This window comes from Neomonachus schauinslandi, chromosome 7 (assembly GCF_002201575.2).
Source record: "Neomonachus schauinslandi chromosome 7, ASM220157v2, whole genome shotgun sequence".
Lineage (NCBI taxonomy): Eukaryota > Metazoa > Chordata > Mammalia > Carnivora > Phocidae > Neomonachus > Neomonachus schauinslandi.
In genome coordinates this window covers 123,934,043-123,958,334 of record NC_058409.1, presented here as the reverse complement: position 1 = coordinate 123,958,334, position 24,292 = coordinate 123,934,043, and the positions used below count along the sequence as shown (strand labels likewise).

At 42.5% G+C, this 24,292-nt stretch overlaps 1 protein-coding gene and 1 non-coding gene across 2 annotated transcripts in view; both read left to right on the top strand.

Annotated features, from left to right (window-relative positions):
• Positions 1-24,292, top strand: part of TTC23L (tetratricopeptide repeat domain 23 like) — a 50,576-nt gene that overhangs the window by 7,260 nt on the left and 19,024 nt on the right. Inside the window, exons 4-7 of the mRNA XM_044916681.1 lie at positions 9,453-9,609; positions 11,290-11,415; positions 14,101-14,278; positions 16,258-16,366. Of these exons, the coding sequence (XP_044772616.1) occupies positions 9,453-9,609; positions 11,290-11,415; positions 14,101-14,278; positions 16,258-16,366 (570 nt within the window). The remainder of the gene's footprint in view (positions 1-9,452; positions 9,610-11,289; positions 11,416-14,100; positions 14,279-16,257; positions 16,367-24,292) is intronic.
• Positions 10,563-10,665, top strand: LOC123325395. The gene has a single exon (XR_006540405.1). It is a non-coding gene; the product is annotated as a U6 spliceosomal RNA (small nuclear RNA).

The following is a 24,292-nucleotide window of genomic DNA, read 5'->3' as shown; positions in this document are numbered from 1 at the left end:
GGGCCTAGCTTACCTAACAAGTAAATGATTTAAGGGCCTAAGAGGGTTTGAGGGCTGCAGGGGAAGGGAGCCAATATACCTGGGCCATAAGGGGCCTAGATATCAGAAATCAGAGCTTGAGAAAGTTAAAATGGAATACAATTTATTATTAACCTCCGTAATTTATAATTAATTCTGTTAACCTCAGAACATGTGTTCCTTCTTAGGGCTCCCTGGGGCCTTTTGAGCTCATGTTTTTAATGAAACTTTAGATTCCTCTGGCCATTGATGTGGCAAGCCCGTGAGTGGTTGATGCTAGGGACGGTGAAGCAGTGGGCCACAGTGAGGTCGCAGTGGGGCTCTTCCAGGCCTTAAGAACACATCTGTTGTGTTCCGAGAGAAGGCCGACATGGCCAAGGAGAAGAGGGGGTCCTCACTTCCTGGCAGAACAGGCAACCACTTGTCTGTGATATTTAAGGGACATCAGGAAGGCCTTCAGCAAAAGAAAATCTTCTAATGGAGCTACATTTTTCGCCATTTGGAATTTCTCTGTTTCATTCAGGCTGATCTCCTCATACACTTGCTGCCTTCAAAGAGTACAAATTTAGCTCTGTGCCATTTTAGCCCTTGGAGGGCTCACGTGAGAAGTCTGGTGGCACTGTGCTAGATGTGCGGTGTATGAATGAAGACTGCTAGTCCCTGCCCTCTGGAAACATACAGAGATCTTAGAGTAGGCAGGGACAGATTATCATAGAGGCAGGAACACAGTTCTGGGGAAACAAATGAGGCAGATCAGGGGTTCTGCCACTGGTCAGGGAAGGCTGTAGAGAGAAGGTAACATTTGTCTTGTCTTTGAAGGACCAGGATAAGTTTGCCAAGTAGATTTCAAGGGAGTAGAGAACCCAGAGTTGGCCCTCCGCATGTATTGATCCGAGGAGTGGGAGGTGAGAGGGACTCTATGAAACTCCTTACACAGAACACTGTGGACCCACAAGGTTAGGGTAGAACAGAAGACATCTCAGGACAGACGGGTCTTGCCTGGCAGTGGGACCAGAAAGTTAATTTGGGCCCAGGTATCAAGGAATTTTGGGAGTTATTAAAAGATTTTGAGTGAGGTGGTGACATAATCAAGCTTATGTTGTGAAGTGAGAAACTCTGGAGGATGGGTTGGTCTGATAGAAAAAGTAGAGGTGCAGAGCAGTTGGGCCGTTATCCTGCCAGACAAGAGTCGCTGAAGGCATTGGCCATGGCAGTTGGAATGTGGCAGAAAGGACACACGGAATTGGTGACATGTAGTGGGCAATTACATATGGGATGAGAAGCTGAGGGAAGAGCTGGGTGGAATAGGGCTTGACCTGGATGGGTAGCTGAAATAGGGAGCTAAAGAGGAAGAGGAGGCTGATGGGGGGGCAGGGGGGAGAAGCTGCTGAGTTTGGTTTCAGACAGGCCAGATCATTGCCGGTGGGAGGTGGCCATGGAGCATCATGGTAAGATATTCGGTAGGAAAAGTGGAAAGTGGAGCCAGAGCTGGGGAAGGATGTCAGTTTGGGAGGGATCCACACATAGGGGCAAGTTGAGGCCATAAGAGTGGATGAACTTCATCAGCAAAAGTAGGGAGAGAAAGAGGGCAGAGGAGAGAAGAGGGGAGAATGAGAGCATCAAGAAGGCCATGGAAGCAGAGCCAGCAGAGGAAATAGAAGAATCAGGAGGGGCCGTGTCAGGGAAGAGAAGGGGTTTCAAAAAGAAGTGCAGTGTGGTTCCAGCAGTTTCAGAGAGAGTTCGGATGACGTGAAGGCTGAAGAGAGACCTGTGGATTTGATAGTTGGCAAATCATGGGTGCTTGGTTTGGCATCGACAAGTACACTTCTTGGGCCCCAAGAGAGCCCAAGCGAGGCTGCCTAGGAGATTTTTGCTGAACTTGAGCCTTGCAGTGATGGCAGCTTGAACTGGAGAAGGCACCGCGAGTTTTTTGGGGGTACACCGGCCTGAGCCTGGGCCGGGCCAGAGGCTGCCTCCCTGTGTGTGGAGAGATTATCGTGGTAGGTCTGTGGAAGGAAGTTGGTCCTCATCTTCTGAAATCAACCTGTTCCATGAACAATCACTAATGGACTCTGAGTTTTACTTTTCCAGTTAGATTCCAAGTTGGGTCAAGATAGGTAAACAGGTTATATCACAGAAGATGATGAGAACACCATCTTTTTTCTCTGATTCACAGTTCTTCCTGCCACGCAAGTGGAGAACCACAGTTGGGGTGGTATGTTGGAGGGGGAAAAAATGTTTTCCTTTTGCAGGAAGATTTGTTTGTTTTTTCTAGATGGGAAAAACAATGTCCTGATGAGACAAAATGCCTATGTAATAGAACAGTATCCACCCTTGATCCCAGACTTTCTTTCTTTTCTTTCTTTTTTATCTAATGATACAGACCTTGCTATTTGGGGATTATAGAGTACAAAGGTTTTTGTTTTGTTTTGTTTAAAGATTTTATTTATTTATTTGACAGAGAGAGCACAAATAGGGAAGCAGCAAGCAAAGGAAGAGGGAGAGGGAGAAGCAGACTCCCCACTGAGCAGGGAGCCCGATGCGGGGCTCGATCCCAGGACCCTGGGATCATGACCTGAGCCGAAGGCAGACGCTTAACGACTGAGGGAGGCACCCAGGCGCCCCTGAAGCCAGACTTTGTGAAACCTAATGTAGCGTTTTTCCAGAGTAGATTATGATCGTGACCTTTTCTTGAGAATAACCTCTTATTTCAGCTATAGTACTTACCCAGTCTTTCCCTGTAACTTTTTTTAAAGTCTGTGGTCCATGGAATAAAATAACCTAAGCCTTGAAAAATCACAAACCTCCAAGAGGGATGAAGTGCTTGCCGAGTTCCACTTAGTTTTGTTGTCATTAATCCTCAAGTGCTTTAAAATGGGCAGAATTTATGAGCTGGCCTTCTGTGTAGGCGGGATGGATGCGTCTGTGCGCGTTCATGCCTCGCTGTGCGTGTGTGTGTTTTATAGCCATCAGACCTTCTTGCCTCATTTCCCTGCAAGCCTTTTCCAGCCCTGGGGGTGGGGGTCAAGCCAAAAGGCTGATTTCTCTCAATAAACGGTCTTCCAGGGAGTATTTACTGAGGGACTTATATATTTGCAAAACCATAAAGAGCACTTTGGGAAATAAAACATACAGAAGGCACAGTGTTTGCCTTCAAAGAAGTCACAACATCGTGTGGAAGGTGAGCTACATACAGACATAGTTATGGTAGAAGGCACCATAAGGCAAACGCCATGTAATTGATTTAAATACAGGGCTTTGGGGAAGTCGGGTGGAATTATTTCTGGCTGAGGTGGTAAGTGATAGACTCAGGCGGGAAGTGCCATTCAAGAAGACCCTTAAAGAAGGGGCAGGGTTCAGGTATACAGAAGGGATGAGCACTTCTGGTGAAGAACAAGGCCTGGAGGGATGAGAGCACAACGTGTATCTAGAAAGCAGTGGGCAGGCTGTCTAGCCAAGGGCAGACTGTTAAGAGGAACCCGAAAAGGAGGGTATGTTGGCAGACCATGGTGGGTTTTATATACAGGCTAAGGAGTTTGTGATTTATTTGGTAGACAAGGAGGATGACTGGAGATTTTCCAGCAGGCAGATGAATACATCCAAGAGTGATTGGGCAAAGGTTAATCTAGCAATGATAACCAGCAGGGAAGCTATCTGGTGATCTAGATGTAACACTGTGCTGGTGACAAATGGAATGAGTGAGAAGGTAAGGATTTAAGAATCTCTGAAGGACAGATACATTCATCTTTTATCTTTCTGGGAGTTTTTTTTAAGTACACACTTATAAAAGAACAAGGATAAGATCATTCTTTGCGGGGCTCCTGGGTGGCTCAGTCATTAAGCATCTGCCTTCGGCTCAGGTCATGATCTCAGCGTCCTGGGATCAAGCCCCACATCGGGCTCCCTGCTTGGCAGGAAGCCTGCTTCTCCCTCTCCCACTCCCCCTGCTTGTGTTCCTGCTCTCTCTATCTCTCTCTCTGTCTCTGTCAAATAAATAAATAAAATCTTAAAAAAAAAAAAAAGATCATTCTTTGCTGCATTGTTTATAACCAGTGTCCGCATTACCAGAGGACTAATAACCCACAGCAGGTTATATGCAGCTTTAAAAAGGGCATGAGGAAGCGCCATATACTACCAGGGGGAAAACTGCTGGATGCATCTTCAGGCAAAAGAGAATATACAACATAGTATGGTGTTTAATATGCCTCATTTTGTGTAAGAAAGAAGGGGAGAGAATCTGCGCTTATAGTCACATAAAGAAACACTGAAGGATACACAAGACAGAAGCAAAAACAAGTTACCTAAGGGGGCCTTACAGTGAAAGGGAACAAGAGTGGAAGTGAGACCCCCTCAATGTTGACCTTGTCATAGAATTTTAACTTTAGAGCCATGGAAATGTATTACCTATTTCCAAAGAACCTCTTTTAAAAAAAGACTGTGAAGGAAGAATTGGCAGGACCTGATGTTCAATTTGGGGTTGAAGAAAAGTGAGGCCCAACAATGACCTTGAAGGTCAGACCCCTGCGGGCGCCATAGAAACACTGGGCAGGAAGGGGAGCGCACTGGGGAGAGGAACGGTGGGTCCAGGTTTTGGTGATTTTGAATTGCAATAGAGAAATCCACAAGCACATTTTCACTTGGTGCTTGGAAGTTTGGGACTAGAACTTGGGAGGACAGGAGGAGTATCGTATGCACGGAGGAATATTTAAGAGCAGAACTGGGGAGGGGAAATGGGAAATTATAAGCATGGAGGCCAAGGTGGACGTACTAGGGATTATTAGAACTTCTGAGAGGGAGAGAGAGAAGAAAAGGAAGAAACTGAAAGACCCTTGGAGGAGGGAACAAAGGACCCTTGGAAAGAGGTAGCAAAGAAGCAATGAGAGAAGGTTTATAAAGGAGAACTGAGTAGGTGCAGTGTCCTCAGGGCCAAGAAGAGAAGCCAAGCAGCTAAGAGCGTCTGACTGAGAAACCGTGACTGGATTTATTTAGTAGGAGATCTTTGGGGGCCTCAGCAGAAGAGTTTGTGCAGGGCGGTTGGAGCAGAAGCTGGATCCCAGGCGTGAAGGAAGGGGGCGGGGGAGGAGGCCAGACTTCGTGGGCTACTTACTACGTATTGAAAGGAATGAGGGAAAAGAGGGTCACTGGCGAAGGTAGAAAAGTCACGTGAAGATAATTTTAGAAGAGAAGGAGACTGAGACAGAGCTTAGGCAGTGAGGAAGGAGCCCTTTTGAGAGAGAGTTTGGAGGTTTTAAGAAATAGAGCAATTGATGAAACAGGGTTCAGGAGTCAATAACACGAGAGAACACGGGGCCTTTGCAAAGCAGGGTGTAAAGGTTGCTGCTTGGCAAACTGGAGGAAGGGACGGGAAGTGGGACTCGGTGATGGTGGCCCGAATGAGCCCAGTGCTTCAGCGGCTGAGCGAGGAAAGCCACCCAACAACAGGTGCTTTGTCACCTACTGCCGGACTGCTGTCCAAGAGTCCAGGAAGGAGAATATAGTGACATGTTTCCTGATTTATTGCCTATTATTAATGAAGCAATAAATGAGTCAGCCTGTTATTACTGGGAACTTTCTAGGGATCCCGGGCTCTATTATAAGTGTTGCAAAATACAGAAAAAAGAAGCATAAGTCATGAATCCTACCTTCCCTGTCCTGTTGGTTGAAAAAACCAAAACTGTACAGAAATAACAGGGAATGATAAGAACCGGGTGAGCCGACCTGCAGGAAACCATTAATGCCTGCCAGCAATGACGTTGCATTTGAGAATGCAGCCTTTTGCAGAGATTCTGTAAGCAGCTCTATGACAAAGGTCCAGAGTAAGGACAAATATAATAAATTGCTTAGGAGAATGGCCCCTGGTGGTAGTAGTAGCAGTAGTAAAATAACGATGATGATGATGATGATGACTAATATTTATTCACTCATTTCATTCCTATGTGCCAGGCACTAGTTGCTTTTTCACAAATTAATTAAGTCAATCCTTACTACAACACTACAGGGTAGAAAGTATTTTCATTACCGTTTTACAGGTGAATAAACCGTGGCACAGATAGATGAAGTAACTTGCTCAAGGCCACAGGTAGGAAACGGCTAAGGCAAGATCGGTATCTGGGAAGTCTGGCTCGAGGCCCTGCTCGTAATCGCTGTCCACACGAATTTGTTAAATAGAGTTGATCAAAGGTGACAGCAGCAACTCCGAAGACTGGGTATCTCTGAGCAGATTCTCTCTGGCCTGAGTCAGGGTACAGTTGTGGAATCACATCCCAAACTAAAGCAAAATGATTTGATATGTTTTCCTGGACAATACCAGGGCCCAGTTTCCAGTTCATCAGTAGTTGCCTGTAATTTCTGAATCTCAGGCTCCAGGAGCAGGTCTGATTTTTACCTCTGTGATTGCTGCACTGTTGGCGCAGGGAGAAGGATGGTGTCCTTGGCTTGGATGAAGGGCAAATAAAGGAAAATGACTTGGGCTCTCAGAGTTGACACTGGAGCTGGGGAGGTGGGGCTTGGAGTTAGGGAACGAGATTACAGCTCTACGAGCCTCCTCCAGAGACCGTTAACGTGAGACTCGTATATATACATATATGCCACGTTCTCTTTACATGAGAGAGGGTGTTCTTGAAATTAATACAGTGCAAATCTATTTCAAATTATTACTGATACTGATTCATAGTACTTTCTGTCATCATGAATTTTCTCACGTAGGAAGTGCCATAAAAATATCACAAAGTGAGGGGTCATAAAAAGAGCTCTTTCCTACTTGAAAAGGTTGGAAAACCTTGTTTAGAGCAGTGATCTCTAAACCCTTGAGAATTAGCTCCCTTATCACTTCAGAAAATTTGAGCAAACTGCATACATGTGTATTTATTATGAATTATTATTAGTGTTATTAGTGTTCCTCTGGGCGTTTCACAGCCCAGCACTGGGCACTTGGTGAGGGGGAGGTGGCAGGGCAGACTGGCAAAGCCTCAGGACAGCTTTCTCATTTGTTTTCCATTCAGGAGCCCAGAAGCAGCATTGTGCTGATTCAGGGTGGTTTTCCGTGGCTCAGCCAGATTCACTTTTTTCCTTCCTATAGACCAAGGGAAGCATCTAGATTAGATTCCTGCACTTCTTACTGACACACTCCCAAGGGCCCACCTGGTTGTGGGAATCAGCCTATGTGATAAAAAGACTTTCTCAGTTTCCTGTCTTATTTTCTTGGTCTGATGTCCTTGGCAGACTTTTCAGTTGCTGCTCCCTTCCTCAAGACCTATAAAGACTCCCCATTACCTACCAGATCAAATCCAACCTCCTCACTTGGCATCCGAGACTCCATTTTATTTTATTTTTAAAGATTTTATTTATTCATTTGAGAGACACAGAGAGAGCATGAGCCGGGGGGGGGGGGGGGGGGGGGGGGGGAGAAGGAGAGGGAGAAGCCGACTGCCCACTGAGCAAGGAGCCCTGCACAGGGCTTGATCCCGGGACCCCGAGATCATGACCCAAGCCGAAGGCAGACGCTTAACCGACTGAGCCACCCAGGTGCCCCCAAGACTCCATTTTACTTATCCAATTCATACCTTATGTGTCTTTACATTAAACCTCCCCTTCAGTCAGGCTGGTCTCCTTACTGCCTTGACACTCCTACATACCCCTACCCCATCCCACCAGTGTGTGTGTGTGTGTGTGTGTGTGTGTGTGTGTGTGTCACAGAATAAGCAGTTTTTGCTTATTCTGTCTTTGTGGCCTCAGGCTATTTACCCCAAGTGGAAACCCCTCCTCATCCTTCTGTATCAGTCAAACTACCTACTCTTCAAAAATAAGATGAGCCTACCTCTTGTATAAAGATTTTACTAAATGCTTCTCCAAGTGTCGTCCTTAGACAGCCTGCAACAGATTATCACCTAGGATGGTTGTTATAAATGTGAATCCTCCATTCTCACCTTAGAACCCATGAACCACAACTCCTGGAAGCAAGGCCAAGGAATCTGCATTTTAGGAGGGTGTTTATGGTACACAGTGCAGTCTGAGGGTGCTGTTACCTGGTAACTTGGGACACAGCCCTCTCTTTTGCCACAGACCCCCATTTTTCTCTTGAGTTGAGACCTATGGACAGGCATCTCTGAGTATTCTACGAGGATTTCCTGGCTCCCAGGTCACTTGTAGGCCTCTCCCAGAGAAGCTCTGTTCTCCCCTCCACCTTCCCCCCACACCCGCGCCCCTGTGGCAGCTCATTAAGGAGGTCCTGCACATCTGGAATATAGGAGGGCTGCAGGCCTCAAGTCTTCAAGTCATCTTTATGGCCACTGACTATACCTGAACTGAGAAGCCAGGTTCCAAAGGCCAAAAGTGGAGCAGACTGAGGGCTGGGAGTGTGAAGTGAGAATTAGGGGCACAGCGGGTCTACCTGACAGGAGTGAATATGTTTACCCACCTGCAGAGAGGAGAGCTGAACCGGAACACCAGCCATGGCAGTCTCCAGTAGAGTGGAGAGCTCCTAGGATAAGGAGCTCTCTGCTGACCTTTCTCTTTTTTCCCCAAGGTTTCTCTTGTCCCATCAGGGATCCCTAGATATGAGCTAGGTTGGAAGATGAAGAACGAGGTCTAGAAATTGAATGTTGCCAAGTCTACCTCTGTTAACTAACTGGACAAATAGCAGTTCCAGTGGGTGCCCAGGAACTCCAGCCTTTAGTTAGAAAACAAGGAGAAACATACTGCAAGTTCTTTCTGGCAGGAGTTTGGTATTCCCTTTGTCTTCTTAGTGAGGCGCCTCACTGCATTTAGGAATTGGATTCTGTGCCTGTGTGTGTGTGTGTGTGTGTGTGTGTGTGTGTGACCAATTAGTATAACCAGCCTCATCTTGGATTGAAAAAAAAAATCCCCAGATGGAAGTAATTGTATTCATAAGCCCTTGTATTTTTAGAATTCCTTTTCCAGAAAGCTCAAAGCATAGCACTCTGTGGCATAACCTCGTTTGTTCCTGGACAATCTCCAGGTATTTGGTAAAGGGGCAGCTTCTATAATCATTGTCATTTTACATTTAGAGGATGGAGAAGCTTTGTGGGTTGAAAAGGTCACACGGCATTGGCGGCAGATTTGGCAACAGGATACTCAGCTTCTACTCCTGTCTCTATCAATGATTTCCAGACAGAGGCCCCCAGATTAATGCTGTGATGGCTGTGTAAGCAGCACTTGTGGAATTAATTAAAAATATAGATTCCTGGACTCCCTTTCTCTGGAGATTCCAACTCAGTAGGGCTGGGGTGGGACCTAGGAATCTATATTCTCTACAAGCATTCCAGATAATTCTGATGCGCTGCCAGCTCTGGAAACTAATACTATAGACCATATGACAACCACACGATCCACCTATTTCCTCCCAGAAATGTCTTCGACTGCAACATGACTCTTTAATGTTTTTCATCTTGCCACCCACCCTCAAACCTCCCCAGGCCTCCCGGCTCAGGCCAAGAAACATGCTGAGTCTGCCAAGAACACGCTGCTGACCTGGAAGGGAAGCAGGACCTCAAACAAAGAGAAGAAGGAAATCCTGGAAGCCCTGGTCATGCTGTACTACACCCTGGGGGTGGCCTGGCTCCTACAGAACCGATATCCTTCCCTTCCTAGTGGGGTCTGGTGATTGGGGCCTGGGGCCACCTGGGCCTGCTGGATGGACTGTCTCACACAGGAGCCGGGGAGATCTACCCAGGCTTCAAGGCTCTGTTGAGACAGACAGGCACCCCCCGCCCCCCAGCTTCTCATCTCCATTTATAAAGGTAGGAATGTTCCTCCTCTGTCTATTCATAGGAACTCTGAGTTGAGCCCTGGGAGGGATCTCACTGGTGACACATCCCCTGCCAGTTGAAAAGTTTTCAGCGTCTAGGGCGCCTGGGTGGCTCAGTCGGTTAAGCAACTGCTTTCGGCTCAGGTCATGATCCTAGAGTCCCAGGATCGAGTCCCACATCGGGCTCCCTGCTTAGCAGGGAGTCTGCTTCTCCCTTTGACCCTCCCCCCTCTTGTGCTCTCTCATTCTCTCTCTCTCAAATAAATAAATAAAATCTTAAAAAAAAAAAAGAAAAAGAAAAGAAAAGTTTTCGGCGTCTGTCCTGCCCTTCATCGAGTACCCCGAGAAGATCAGTGTTAGCAGTGAGGACGCAGGCGATGTCAGGAAGAGGGAGAATGGGTGGGTGGTAATTTAAAGCACTGTTGGTCAAACGAGGCTGCACATGTAATCCCCTGGGAGCTTTAAAAATTATTGCTGTTTGGGTCCCACCCCAGAGATTTTAATTTAGGAGGTCTGGGGGTGCATCTGTTTATTGAGATTTTTAGAAAGTCCCCCAGGTGATTGTAACATGCAGCCAAAAACCTCTGATTTAATGGACTCTTGATCATTTTTGTTTTTCTGAAATGCTGTTGAGAATACTGCCCATGAAGCTGGAGGCCAAGCAAAATAGACAAAAGAAATAGTTCTCTGTCGCCAGAGGGGAACTGTTACTCTGCGAAAAGCTTGTGATGTTGACAGCCTTTTGGTACCATGTCTACTTGAGAACTGTTAAGGGCGTTTCATGTTCATGAATGATCATATACACAGTTGGAACGATACAGAGATTAGCATGGCCTCTGCGCAGGGGTGACACACACACATGTAAAGCATTCCATATTAAAAAAATTAATCATGAGTCTTCTTTGAGACCATGGGTCCCCAGTTCTCTCCTCTTTACACATCCCCCTCTCTACTCTTTTGATCTTGATGCTCAACTTGCAAAAACTGATCTGTGGCCTTCCTCTGTTATGCCCTTAGAAGGGGCTATTGAAAATGTGGGAAATAGAAGGCAGTTTGGGAATTAAGGGGATTTTCTTTCCTGCTGTTTGCTTCTTGCCAAAAACCTGCTCTGCTTGGACTTTCTGAATGATCCAGAAAGTCCCTTTCAGCAGACTTAGTTCCTCTCTTTTACCATTCATAGGAACCAACATGGGAAAACTGCATGGCTCTTGCCAGGCGGTGGATGCCTCCACAGGAAATGTAGCCTAGGGGGTACAGTTTCTGTTACGCCTCCCCATGCTCACCACCCAGCCCAGCCCTGGATTCAGGCTACCGGTATGGGAAACCTGGGGCTCTTGTTCGTTTTCTAAAGAATTCTTGATGACATACACATAAGGAAAATTAAGAACACAGTAAAGTGCTCATTTTCAAATTCTGCTTCATTTTCCCAAGGGGTTTGCTTATCAACGGCTGTCCCTGGGCAATGGGGGAGTTTGTGTGCCTGGCCTTTTCCTTGACTGTTTCACTGGCAGAGAGGCTTATTTCAACCTGCAGAAGGCAGAGAGAAACATGAAGGAGCTGAAAGAATTATTTAAGGGAAGTGTTCGCAAATCCCAAGTCTCGGAGAAAGACCTGACCATTGCTTTGGGCAGGTAAGATCTGGGCTTTGAGAAGCTTAGGCTTTGTGAATGAGGCCTGGAATTACATGATTGTTCTGTGTGCTCTTTATATAAGGGGAGAAAAAATACTCAGGGCAAAAAAAAAAACCCCAAGCCTCAAATGATGGTAAAAGAGGCTTGGGTTTCCCAAACGCACACCCCATGGTCTGAGCTTTGTGTGTGGTACCCTTTAATCCTAAAACACCACTGAGGTAGTTGGCACAGTTAGAGTCTCATTAGACAGAGGGCAGGGAAAGCCAGGCGGAGATTAAACAAACCGTCCACGGTGACAAGCTTTAAGTGTTGGATCCATGGTCTGAACTCACAGACTCCTAGCCCTATGCTGCCTCTCACACTTACTCTCAAATTATGTCTTTTTCTGAATCGCCACCCACTTCTGTCATTAAGTATGATATCTTAAAAGACAAGGAAAGAACACTATGTGAAGACCGTTTATTGGAGGCCCATGGAAGCTATGCGCAGCATGTGCATTTTTAAGGAAAGTTCTGTTCCATATGGAAACCAATTACATGGGATTTATTCAAGCCAGAACAAGCCTTAGCTGTTTTGCAGTTGAGTTAGGTATTCTCAGAGAGAACCACAATATTTACATACAAGAGTGGGCCCATCAGATTATTGGAAGAAAAAAAGAATAATAAAAGGTTTACTATTCCCTAGACTTTTATGAAATATTTTCAGATCCTTGAAAGCAATCTGTTTCCAAAACTGTAAGCACTTGACATGGTAAGAAAGGGGCCTGAAGGGTAGGTAAGTGAAGTACACGAGTCATGTCTGCCTGCTCTAACCATGAATCTAGAAGTCAAATGGGAAATGGTGGAGAGGTATTGGAATGCCCAGAGCTAAATCTAACGATGGATGTAAGTCCACAGGCCCATAAATTAGAGTCTAGTGAATGTCTGTTGCTATCACATGGGTCAGTGGCTAAGGTTTTTGTGCCTTATGTGAAAGACAGCCTTGTTCCTTTTTCAGAATAAATTCTAGTATATATTTCATTCATTCATTCTTCAGTATTTATCTAGTATCTATTTTGTACGTGCACTGTTCTAAGTGTTGGAACATTTACTAGGTATAACTATATCCAAGACCCTAGTCTAAGTGCTTCACATAATTTATTTAATTCAATCCTCTATTACAAGCCTATGAGGTAGATATTTTTATTTTCATTTCACAGATAAGAAAATTAAGGCACAGAAAGAGTAAGTGGAGGAGCCAACACGTAGATGGGGCATCTGAACTCATAGCTCACCTTCTGTACCACATCGAGTTACATTTCATAATGAACAAATATCTAGTAAGGGCAAATCCCTTTTCTCGTTTTAAAGGTGGGGGGAAGATAAAGCGTGATTGTGTAGGCCAGGTAACTTGGCTGATATCTCCCTACAGGCTCTTGATGAGAGGCATTTTCATTCTGTAAACTTTACTATTATGGTCAAGGGCAATAGTGATCTGATTGATCAAAATGTTTTGGTAAAGAATTGTCAGATAATGGGCCAGTACTCTTTTGATTGTTAAACTGTAACTTGTAGAATGCCTTATCTAAAATAATTTTATACACACACATATTTTTTTTTTTCAATTTGGGAATACAAAGATGGAAGCAAGAGGTAAGGGGGAGTGATAGTGATTGTATATCCACTGTATGTTAAGTGATTTCATGTATAAATTTTAATCGAATCTTCACAACAACCTTGTAAAGTAGGTATTCTTACCCTTGTTTTATTTGGAAGGAAATGTAGGCTATTAGAGTTTGACTGTAAAGCCAATAGCTTGTGAGAAACGGCTTTGAACTACCATGTTCTTCTTGTATCTTACTGTCTCTAGAGGGATAAACCTGAATGGGATGCTATTTTATTCTCATTTTTAAGAATTATATTTTGTTTTGGAAGATTTGAAAATACAGATATGAAGAAGAAAATAAAAGTTAGTTTTAATTTCACCCCCCAAACATAACTGCTATGGACATTTTAGTTAAATATAGATATAGATAGATAGATACACATTTTAGTTGGATAAAGATACATAGATGGATAGGAAGATGGATCTGTCGGGGTCCATTTTAAGTACAGTTGTATCACTTTTTTAAGCTTAGCACACTTTTAATTTTTCCCCATATTATTTAGTCTAAAAAGGAAGCATGATTTTTAAAGTCTGAAGTATTTTATTGTATCACTTGTCATAATTTACTTAACCACTGCCTTTTGGAAGGGATATTTACATTGTTTTCTCTTTCCTCTCTCATTTTTAACTGAGGAGGAATAAACTAAACTAAATCAAACAAGACAAAGCAATAACTTTGCATTGGTCTGAAAGAGAGGGATCCGGAAGTAATAAAATTTTATTTTGATTCTAGAAAGTCTGTGTTTATGGGTAAATTATCCCACCTGGTGAATTGCTGGAAGCCATTTTTTCCATTTGCTTTTTAAATAAAATTAGACTACAGCATGCTATATTAATGGAAGTAAATGGTAGTCAGTGGAATCTGGTAGGTGAAATGCAGGTTAATAGGAGCTTGTTTATAGCAAGACTGGATTTTTTAGCTAGCCACTGAGGTGATTGGCCTATGAAGGCGAAATTATTTTGTTCTTAGAATCAGTTCCTTTTCTTTCTGCACAAGTAAGGCGCCTCTCTGACTTTGCATCTTTGTCCTTCTTCTTATAGGGCCTCCTTGGCTATCCACAGATTGAACCTCGCTCTGGCATACTTTGAAAAGGCAATTGGCGATGTTATTGCTGCTAAGGGTGATAAGACTTTGGATCTGGTCAGTCTATATGAGGAAATTGCTCAGATTGAGCAGCTGAGAAGGAACCATGATGGGGCCATCCAGTACTTGCAGCAGGTTGGTGCGTTGGCTGGAGCCCTAGCCTAGAGGCCATATTTGGCCCCAGGCCATATTCCCAGGGCCAGGGAGGCTTGAGGTTCTCAGAAGAATGAGGTGATAGGGTGGATTTCCTGCCAGATCCACACAAGAGCCCTTCCTCAACCTTAAACAACATGGGCAGAGAACACTGACTCATGGTGGGTGTCTCTGCTCTTTGACCTGATCTGAGACCAAATTTTGTGCGGCCCCCCCCCACAGGGCCTCCCCTCATTTCTGTGGGTGCTAGGAAGAGGTAACCAAGTGAGTCTGCTCCAGGGAAAAAAGCCATAGGGGCAACCAAACTTAAGTCTTTAGCAAACACAAAGAGCTTTTTTTAAAATGAAAAAAATCATGATATTTTGGTGTAATGCTGTCATTTGTCCTCTAGGCCAGCCTAGCTGTTTGTATCAACAAGTCTAAACTTAAACTGACAAAAGGGTGTTTCACTTGGAGGTAACTAATTTGACAAATGCCCAGGGGAAGACAAAACAAAACAGGAAGGAATGTTGAGTCTATTATAATGAAAACAGTGTAAGGCATTTTTACCTATCACGTACTTGGAACTTCCCTTGAAACTGCTTGTTGAATTGACCTTTTCTCTCCTCAAATAGAACCGTCTTGTGGCTTCAGGTATCTCCCAAAGTCAAAGGTGGATCAAAATAGCTGATTTTGTTGCTATTGCACGTGCAATGCAATTCAACAGTATATGTGAAAACAGGCTGATACTATAGCAAAGACATTGCGGATAATCCCACGATCCAAAGTTATTAGAATCATACAGTGGAAAAATGTTAGGGGGTGCTGCTCTGTAAGCAGGGAGTCCACTGCTTACAGGGAAAGCTGTCTGGTTTTTGTGTCCAAGACTTTGTGCAAGCAGTGGTCAGATCAGAATAGATAAATCAATATAAAACCAGTGTTTCCCAACAACAAATAATAGTTAACATTTATGGAATGCTTTTACTATGTGCACTTGAGGATGTAGTTATTTCATCCAAGCAACAACCCTATGCCGTGGAGGCATTATTATTATTTTATCTCATTTTACGGGTGAGGAAACCGAAGCATAAAGAGTCACAACTAATTCAGCTGAAGTGTTAGCTAAGAAGTAGGAGAGCAGGGATTTGAACTTAGAAAATTTGAGCCCCCAGAGCCTAGGGGCTTAACAACTCTGAACTGTGTTAGCTCCACAGGGTTGTCTGATAATCGCTGGAGCTCCTTGAAATACCTCATGGTGTTTGACCCGTGAACTGTGAAGCATGGTGATTTTTTTCTTGCTGGTGGGTGTGGACCAGATGGTTTCTCTCTTTTTTTCTCCTTCCATTTTAGTGCGAATGATAATAGTAATAAAATCTTCACTTCTCTCATGCTTATGACATTCTAGGTGGTATTCTAAACACTTTACATGTATTAATGCATTTAATTGTTACAGCAACTGTTCGCAACAGTCTTTTCTGAAATTCCTATTTTATATTTGAAGAAGTTAGTGACTTGCCTGATGTCATAAGTAGCTGAGCTGTGATAGGAACCCAGGCAGTGTGGCTTGAGGATCCATGCTCAACTCCCCTGGACTTCCTTTGATAATGAACCTTTGAGGGGCTGAGCTAAAGTTGTGATTGTAATTTTGCTATGAAACTTAAAAAAAAAAAAATAGCTAACATTTATTGAGGACTTACCATGTGATGGTACTATGTATGCCCAGTGTTCTGCATGTATCATCTCATTTAATCTTTTCCAAACCCTAATCAGTGGAAGCTGTATATTTCTTCTACAAGTGAAGGTGAAGTGACTTGCTCAAGACTCACAGCTAGGAAGTAGCCGGGACTCAAACTCATCTCTCTTGTAACTCCGTGATTAGGTGCATACAGCCCTCAACCAGCAATTTCATGAGAACGATTAGAAAATCCTCAGTGAAACACTGTCATTTGGGTACTTACTTGATCTGTTTTTCTCTATTCCAGGCCTATTCTATCTGTGTTTCTTTGTTCACCGAAGTCAGCCCCCAAACTGCAGAGGCAAGCGCATTACTAGCCAAGGCTCATGCCATGTCTGGAGAGGCCCAACACAGGGGTAGGTAGAGGGGGTAGCTTGCAGTTATCATCATTTCCTGTGGGAGGGAAGCACACTGGCAATGGTCTATCAATATGGACGGATTATAATCAGCTATTCATGACTGTGATGGAAAAATTAGACTGGACGCCATTTTGTACAATATCATTTACACATGAATTTAAGCACGATATCTCCGCAAATTAGTTGGAACATCAAAACCAATAAAATCATCTGATTTCTATTTCCTTTATTCCCTTAGAACCTCAGCAGAATTCACCTGCATAAAGAGTAGAGAGCTCATACACGCTATGAATGTGACCTGTGGTGTATCCGTTGATGAGGAAATCCAGTGATAAAAGACATAACATTGGCTCCTCCTCCCCTCCTCCTCCATTCTCAACCTCCTTGACTTTTCCTCTGGCTGACAAGAGAGAATGTTTGTAGCAGTTAGAATTTTCATGACCTATACTCAAAAGTGAGGTACTGGGGGGTTCTGGAGGAAAACCAAGGCATGAATTAACCCATCAGCAATAGTCCTTTCTCAGGCAAGGTCATCATTTGGGAAGTGAGTAACTTTGGGAGAGACACAAAAGAACTGGTGAGGAAGGGCTGCATGCCCTTTTCAGCTGCTGGATCAGATTAATGGACACTAATGCATTCAGTGGCCCATCAGGAGGAATTTGGGATTTGTGAAGAATATGATTTAAACATTTAAAAATGTTGATTTTTCTCTGCTTATAAAAGGAATCCATTTAGGTGTACATTATTTTCTAGTCATATATGAAAAAGAGAGAGAGAGGAAGAGGAAGAGGGAATTATAGGGAAAGTTTTGTATCCTACTTTTTTCTACTCTTCTATTTTCCCATATCATTAAACAATTTTGTTCAGTTTTCAGAAGTTATTTGATATTTTTATTATTGTTTTCTTTAGCATAAATGTTCATTGAAGACTTCCTGATTCTGTGTTTTCTAGCTAATCATCTTGCTTCTTTAAAAAATTTTCTTGTGTATATTCACAGTATTTGTACTCCATCTATATGTTTGAATTTTTTTTTAAATAGTCTTCATGGTTATAACATGTTTAGTCTTTATGTGAATATGTAAAAATTTTGTTCATATAAGAAAATTTTATGCTTCTAGAGTTGGGAGATTCTAAGGCCACCTTATTCTTTTCTTGTATACTAATTTTTAACTTTAAAGAAGATTTGGATCTTCACCTACTATCATTCACTAAATTCCAAATGGATCACATTTTAACATCAAAACTGAAAATTATCCAGAAGGAAATTCAACACTGGAATCAAAATTCCTAAAATTAAAAATTGGAGGAAAGAAGAACTTTCTGAGCACATGAAGTTATACTAGAAAAGAAGAGGTTGATAGGTTTAATTATAAAAAGATCTAAAACTTATGTCTGTCACAAAATACCATAAATAAAATGAAAAACAAACAATGTAATCCAAAATGAACAGATAACTCAAATAGGCCCTTACTTATTAAAAAAAAAATTTGTAGTTAACTTTCTGAGAAAGAAATATCAACGTCCAAATGATGTCACTGGGTAATTCTACTTAACATTTAAAGAAGGATTAACACCCATCCTACATAATCTTTTCTGGAAAATTGAAAAGGAGGGAACATTTCCCAACCCATTTTATGAGGCTAGCAGCACCCTGATACCAAAACTGGGCAAAGACACTAGAAGAAAAAAACAAAACACAACTATAAAACAATGCCCTTCATGCACATAAATGCAAAAAATCCTCAAGAAAATATATAGCAATGTATAAAAATGAATAATACACCATGATCAAGGGGAGCTTTTTTCTTGAGAATATCAGGCTGGTGCAGTATTTAAAGCTGAATGAATGTACTCTACCATATTAATAGTCCAAAGATGAAAAGCACATAATCTTATCAACTGATGCAGAAGAAGCATGTGACAAAATGCAACATCCTTTCATGATGGAAGGGGAACTTCCTCAATCTGATAAAAGGCATGTGCAAAGAAATACAGCTAACATCATGCTTAATGGTGAAAGAGTGAGTTTTTTGCTCTTAAGATCAGGAACAAGGCAAGGATGTTCATTCTCACTTCTTTCAGTCAACATAATACTGTAAGTCCTAGCCAGTGCAGTAGGCAAGAAAAAGACATACAGCTTGATTGATCTTGTTTTTAAATTTATCTCTACACCCAGTGTGGGGCTTGAATTCATGACCCCAAGATCAAGAGTCACATGCTCTACTGACTGAGCCAGGCAGGTGCCCCTGAGACATACAGCTTAAAAGAAAGAAAATGGTCCTCGTTTGCAACAATACAGCTGTTTCTGTTGAAAATTCCAAGAAATCTACAAAACTCCTAGGACTAATAACTGAGTTTAAGGTTAGCAAGATCACAGAATATAAGGTCAACAGACAAAACCCAGTCATATTTCTATATATTAACAGTGTACAACTGGAAACTGAAATTTTTAGAAATACAACTTACAATAGCCACCTCTTCCCAAATGGAACAGTTAGGAGTAAATCTAACAAAATATGTACAATATCTGGGTGCTGAAAACTACAAAACCCTCATCAAAGAAATCAGAGATGGCCTAAATAAATGGAGACACAATGTATTCATAGATTGGATGACATACAGTAAAGTTGTCATTTCTATAAAAATTGATGTATTGATTTAACACAAATTAACAATCAAAATCCCAGCAGGAATTTTGGTAAATACAGACAAGCTGACTCTAAAATTTATATAGAAATGCAAAGAAATTAGAACAGCTGAAACAATTTTGAAAAATAATTGGAGAAATCATACTACCTGATTTAAGATTTATTATAAAGCAACAGTAATCAAGAGAGTTCAGAGTCACTGGAACACAATAGAGAGTCCAGAAATAGACCTGTATAAATATGGCCAATTTTTGGCAAAGATGCTAAGATAGTTCAGTGTGGAAAGAATAGTCTTTTCAACAATGGTTTTGGAACAGTTGGAACAATGGTATTCGCATGCCAAAAGAAAAAAGAATAAAAAAAACCCACTTTCATAAACATACACAAACATTAACTCAAAACGGATCATTGTCTTAAATGTAAGAGCTAAAATTTCCATTTACAATAGAAAAATAGGGAAAAAAATAAGACCGAGCATTACATAAAACAATGGCCAATAATCACATGAAAAGTTTCAATCATAGTAATAATGAAGAAATATAAAACAGCAAGGATACCAAGTTTCTATTAGATTGTCAACACTGCAAAAAAAATGATAACATTTAGGATTGAGCCGTGGTGGGGCCTGGTTAGTACTTGGATGGGAGAGCAATTTGATACAAACTGTCTGAACTGTAATTTGACAGAATGTTACACATCTTAAAACTATACATACCTTTAAAATCAAGTTTCCACCCATCCTCTGTAAAAATTTTTTAAATATGAAAATCTCTAGCATTTGCCAGATTATGGGAAAACAGTTCTGCTCATTCATAGACGGTGGGTGTGATAGTATAAATTGATATGAAATTTGCAAAACAACATGATAATACCTAGTAAAATCAAAAGGAAACATGTATAAGGATGTTCAATGTGGCACTGTTTGTAATTACAAAAAAAATTAGAAACAACCTAAATGTTTATCAATGAGTGAAAGGAATATTTGGTATATGAGTGAGAGGGAATTCTGGGGTCTTTAAAAGAATTAGACTTTATAAATAAAAAGGGTTAAAAACAACAGTATTAAGGAGAAAATACCTTGCATTTTTAGGACATAAAAAATACTATTGTTTATAGTTACATACACTTTTATATATGTGTATATATATATATAAACATGACAAATTCGCAGAGTAGGTGAAACTGCATCAAAATGTACATCACAATGTAAACAAAGGTAGAGACTTCCAGCTCGGCCTTTGTGAAGAGGTCTGTGGATCCTTTCAACACACACACACACACACACACACACACACAAATTAAATAAAATGGTCAAAAACAATCATTTGAGGGCACTGGAAATAAATAAGCAGACAACAAATTGCAAAGCATTCTTGAAAAACTGCTAGAGTCTTGGGTAAAGAGAGAGTCCTCTTGGCCTTTTGGCCTGAGGCTGCTCCTACCCACTCACGGCCCCAGCTCAGTCCACGAGAAGAGCAATTTTATCAGAATGGGGCTGAGAGAACCAGCAGCTTTGTGGCAGAGGCATCAGACTCCATTCAGAGCAAGGGGCAAAACCCCACAGATGCATCAGGTAAAAGTGGCAACCTCAAAAAAAATGAGGGAAAACCTGCGTATTTGGTAGCCTGAAGTTGCTGTGCTGGTTTGTAGGAGTTCGAGGCCGCTCAGAAATGTTAACAGGAAGAACCTGGAAATGAGAGAGCCAAGAAAAGGCCACATAAGCCCCCAGCCTGCTGGGAAACGACATACATGTGCAGGGAAGATGTGGAAAATAATAAGCAAAGGAGACATGAAATGCAGCAGAGTTTGAATGCACACCCCCATCTACATACAGATCAATCGATAAACAATGGAAGACATACACTGTGAAGGTTTTTGAGCACAGCCTCTTTCTAAGACAGTCACTTGGGTCAACACTAAGCTATGCAGGCAGAGGGGTAATCCCAGGAATCCAGACCAAAATTTTGAAAAATAAACGTTAAAACACAAGCAAAGACTTAGGTCTCTAGTCTGGCATGTAGGAGCTTGGAAGTTGTCACTGCATCCTAACAATAAGTAAAAAGCTGAACAAACTGGAAACTCAACCACTCTTCTTAGATCTGGCAGAGAAGTGAGGTCACAGGGCAAACCACTGCCCCTGACACTGGAGAGACAGATGAATCCAGAGAACCACAGTTTGCCTGAGCAGATACCTCTCTCGACAGGAACCAGTACTGGGTAGGAATACCTGACCTCTAACTGATACATTTCTAGAAGCCCAGTGTGGGCAAGACAGAGAGTTAAAAATTCCAAGTACCCAGTCATAGGGGGGTTTCCACAGTTTTATGAAATTTACCTCCAGGAACTTGACCAGGTTCTCAAAGTGAAAATGGAGAAAAATGCCCCCTTGCTTCCAGCAGGGAGAGGGGAAAAATATCCAATTAAAAATATGCCAGAGCTTGCTGCTAAACAAGGTCTGTCCTCAAGACACTATTTTACCAGAGCCCAAGCTACTGGGGGTTTTTTCAGAGCCTAACCAGCCTGGGGGAAGGAAATACCCAACTTCAGCCCACTCTAGCCATCCTGTCCCACCTAAAGAAGAAAGGGACCAAGAGGCACTCGTGAGGTTCACAAGGCAGAAGCACAGGCTCACCAAAACACGGAGAGCTAATCATAGGACTACAGAATGCTTTCTCCCCCCGAGCCCCACCTCTTACCACCAATTACTAGAGGCCTATTTAAAGTTTATTTTACCCAGCACATTGTGTCCACCTATCAAGAACAATTTTAAGTAAAAGGCAAAAACAAAACAAAAGAAACCCCCAAAACAAACAAAAAAACAAACCTAAAAAACCACACCGTTTTTGAAGAGACCAGACTCAGATATAGTAGGGATATTTGAATGCTCAGACTGGGAATTTAAAACAACTGTGTGATGTCCAAGGGCAGGAGATAGACGTCCCAGCTCAAGATTAGTGAAAGAGACTTCACCCTTCTTCTTCTTCTTCTTCTTTTTTTTAAAATTCTCTTTGAACCCCCAATGGATGGAATGATGCCCACTCACACTGGTGAGGGCAGATCTTCTTTACTCGGTCTACTGATTCAGATGCTAATTTCTCTTGGAGACACCCTCACAGATACACTCTAGAAATAATGTTTTATCAGCTATTTGGGCATCCCTTAGCACGGTCAAGTTGACACAAAATTCAACATGACAAGTCCACTCCTTGTCAACTTGATCCTTACATGCATCTCCTCAAACATACTTAATCTCCAAATAGAGATATAATTGTGCCTAATATGGCATAACTACCCTGGGTACGACTGGAAATGTACTAGTCCCTTTCCTGGAAGAGATAAAGTCCTTCAATGATGTTTACTCTTCTGATATCCCATAACTTGAAAACTAGGATGTAAAATTAACAATACTTAAATACTGATATAACATCAATATGTCTTCTGTTACATGAAAAGGGAATAAAAGAAGAAAAATAAGATATTTGCTTAATATGTGCATATGTACACGACAAGCGTATTCATAACAAAATGAGGAAATACTCATGACAGTTACAGTCCTCAGTTCTGTAAGTGGTCATGTGGTTGTAACTGCTCTAAACTACCTTTTCCTACTACCCATTCTGGGTTCCCCTTGCCTTTAACAAACACCTCACCTGGTAATTGTTCTTTACCTTGTGGGATGACCAAAACCTTCATTCCTGAAGGTTCTGGGCCATTACTAATCCTGCCTGGATTGGGATGTTGTAATGTTCCATTGACATTAATCACAGGGCATAGTAATATATGAGACGCCATCTTAGAACTACTAGATGGAATCTCCTGTGTTGCAAACAGGTGTTTTCTTACCTCTGCTGCAGAGTAGTGGTTCAGTTTCCCCTTAGTAGTCAGGCTCAGTCATAGGAACTCCTTTTCCTTGATTCAGGGCATGAGGAGCCCAAAGAGGCCAGCTGGCAGTCTTCACTTCCAGTTCAGTGGAATCATTGTTGTATCTCCTGGGGGAAGCCTTCCTCCCTCTGGAACTAAGACCTCGAGGCCAGTAGAGAATCAAGTTGTGGGAACAGGAAGCAAAAACTGTGCTGGTGGGTCACTAGTAGTGAGTGGTACTACTTATATTTCCACCCCTTGATGTCTAGACCTGTGAATCCTGGCTATTGGAGGAATAACACCATATGTTGGGTGCTGATCCAGAGTATATACAGCCTTCTGGAGAACTCAAGCCTTACAGAGTATCGCTCCCTAGCAGGCACTCTAACTGTCTTCAAAAGACCATTCCACCATTCTATCAAGCTAGCTGCTTCAGTACGGTGGGGAACATGGTAAGACCAGGGAATTCCATGAGCATGGGCTCATTACTGTACTTTGGCTGTGAAGTGAGTTCCTTGATCCAAAGCAATGCTGTGTGGAATACCATGATGGTGGATGAGGCATTCTGTAGGTTATTATGGATGGTAGTTTTGGTAGAAGCATTGCATGCAGGGAAGGCAAATTTATATCCAGAGTAGATATCTATTCCACTTAAGGACAAAATGCTGCCTTTTCCATGAAGAAAATGGTTCAGTGTAATCAGCTTGCTACCAGGTAGCTGGCTAATCACCCCAGGTAATGGTGCCAAAGCAGGGGCTCAGTGTTGCTGTCTGCTGGCTGATTGGGTCCTCAGCCATGGCTCTGGTGAAAAGAAGTCCTTGTTGTCAAGCTCACTCCTGGTATCAAAATCTGTATTAGTCAGGGTTATCCAGAGAAATATAACCAATACGAGTGAGGGGACTGCTGGTAAGTCTCAGAGTCCAAAAGGGGCCCAAGAACCAGGAGCTTCAATATTTGAGGGCAGAAGATGGATTTCCAGCTCAAGAAGAAAATTCGCCTTCCTTTGCCTTTTTTTTTTTTTTTTTGAACTTGGTGAGGAAAGCTCTTTACTTGGTATACTGATTCAGTTGTTCATCTTTTCCAGAAACACCCAGAAATTTTTTTAGCAGCTGTCTGGGCATCCCTTAGCCCAGTTTAGTTGACACTTAAAATTAACCATCACAAATGCTGTATGTGGACAAGGTTGTATGGGAAATCTCTGTACCTACCACTTAGTTTTTCTGTGAATACAAAACTGCCTTGAAAAATAAAGTCTAGGGGCGCCTGGGTGGCTCAGTCGTTAAGCGTCTGCCTTCGGCTCGGGTCATGATCCCGGGGTCCTGGGATCGAGCCCCACATCGGGCTCCCTGCTCAGCGGGAAGCCTGCTTCTCCCTCTCCCACTCCCCCTGCTTTGTGTTCCCTCTCTCGCTGTCT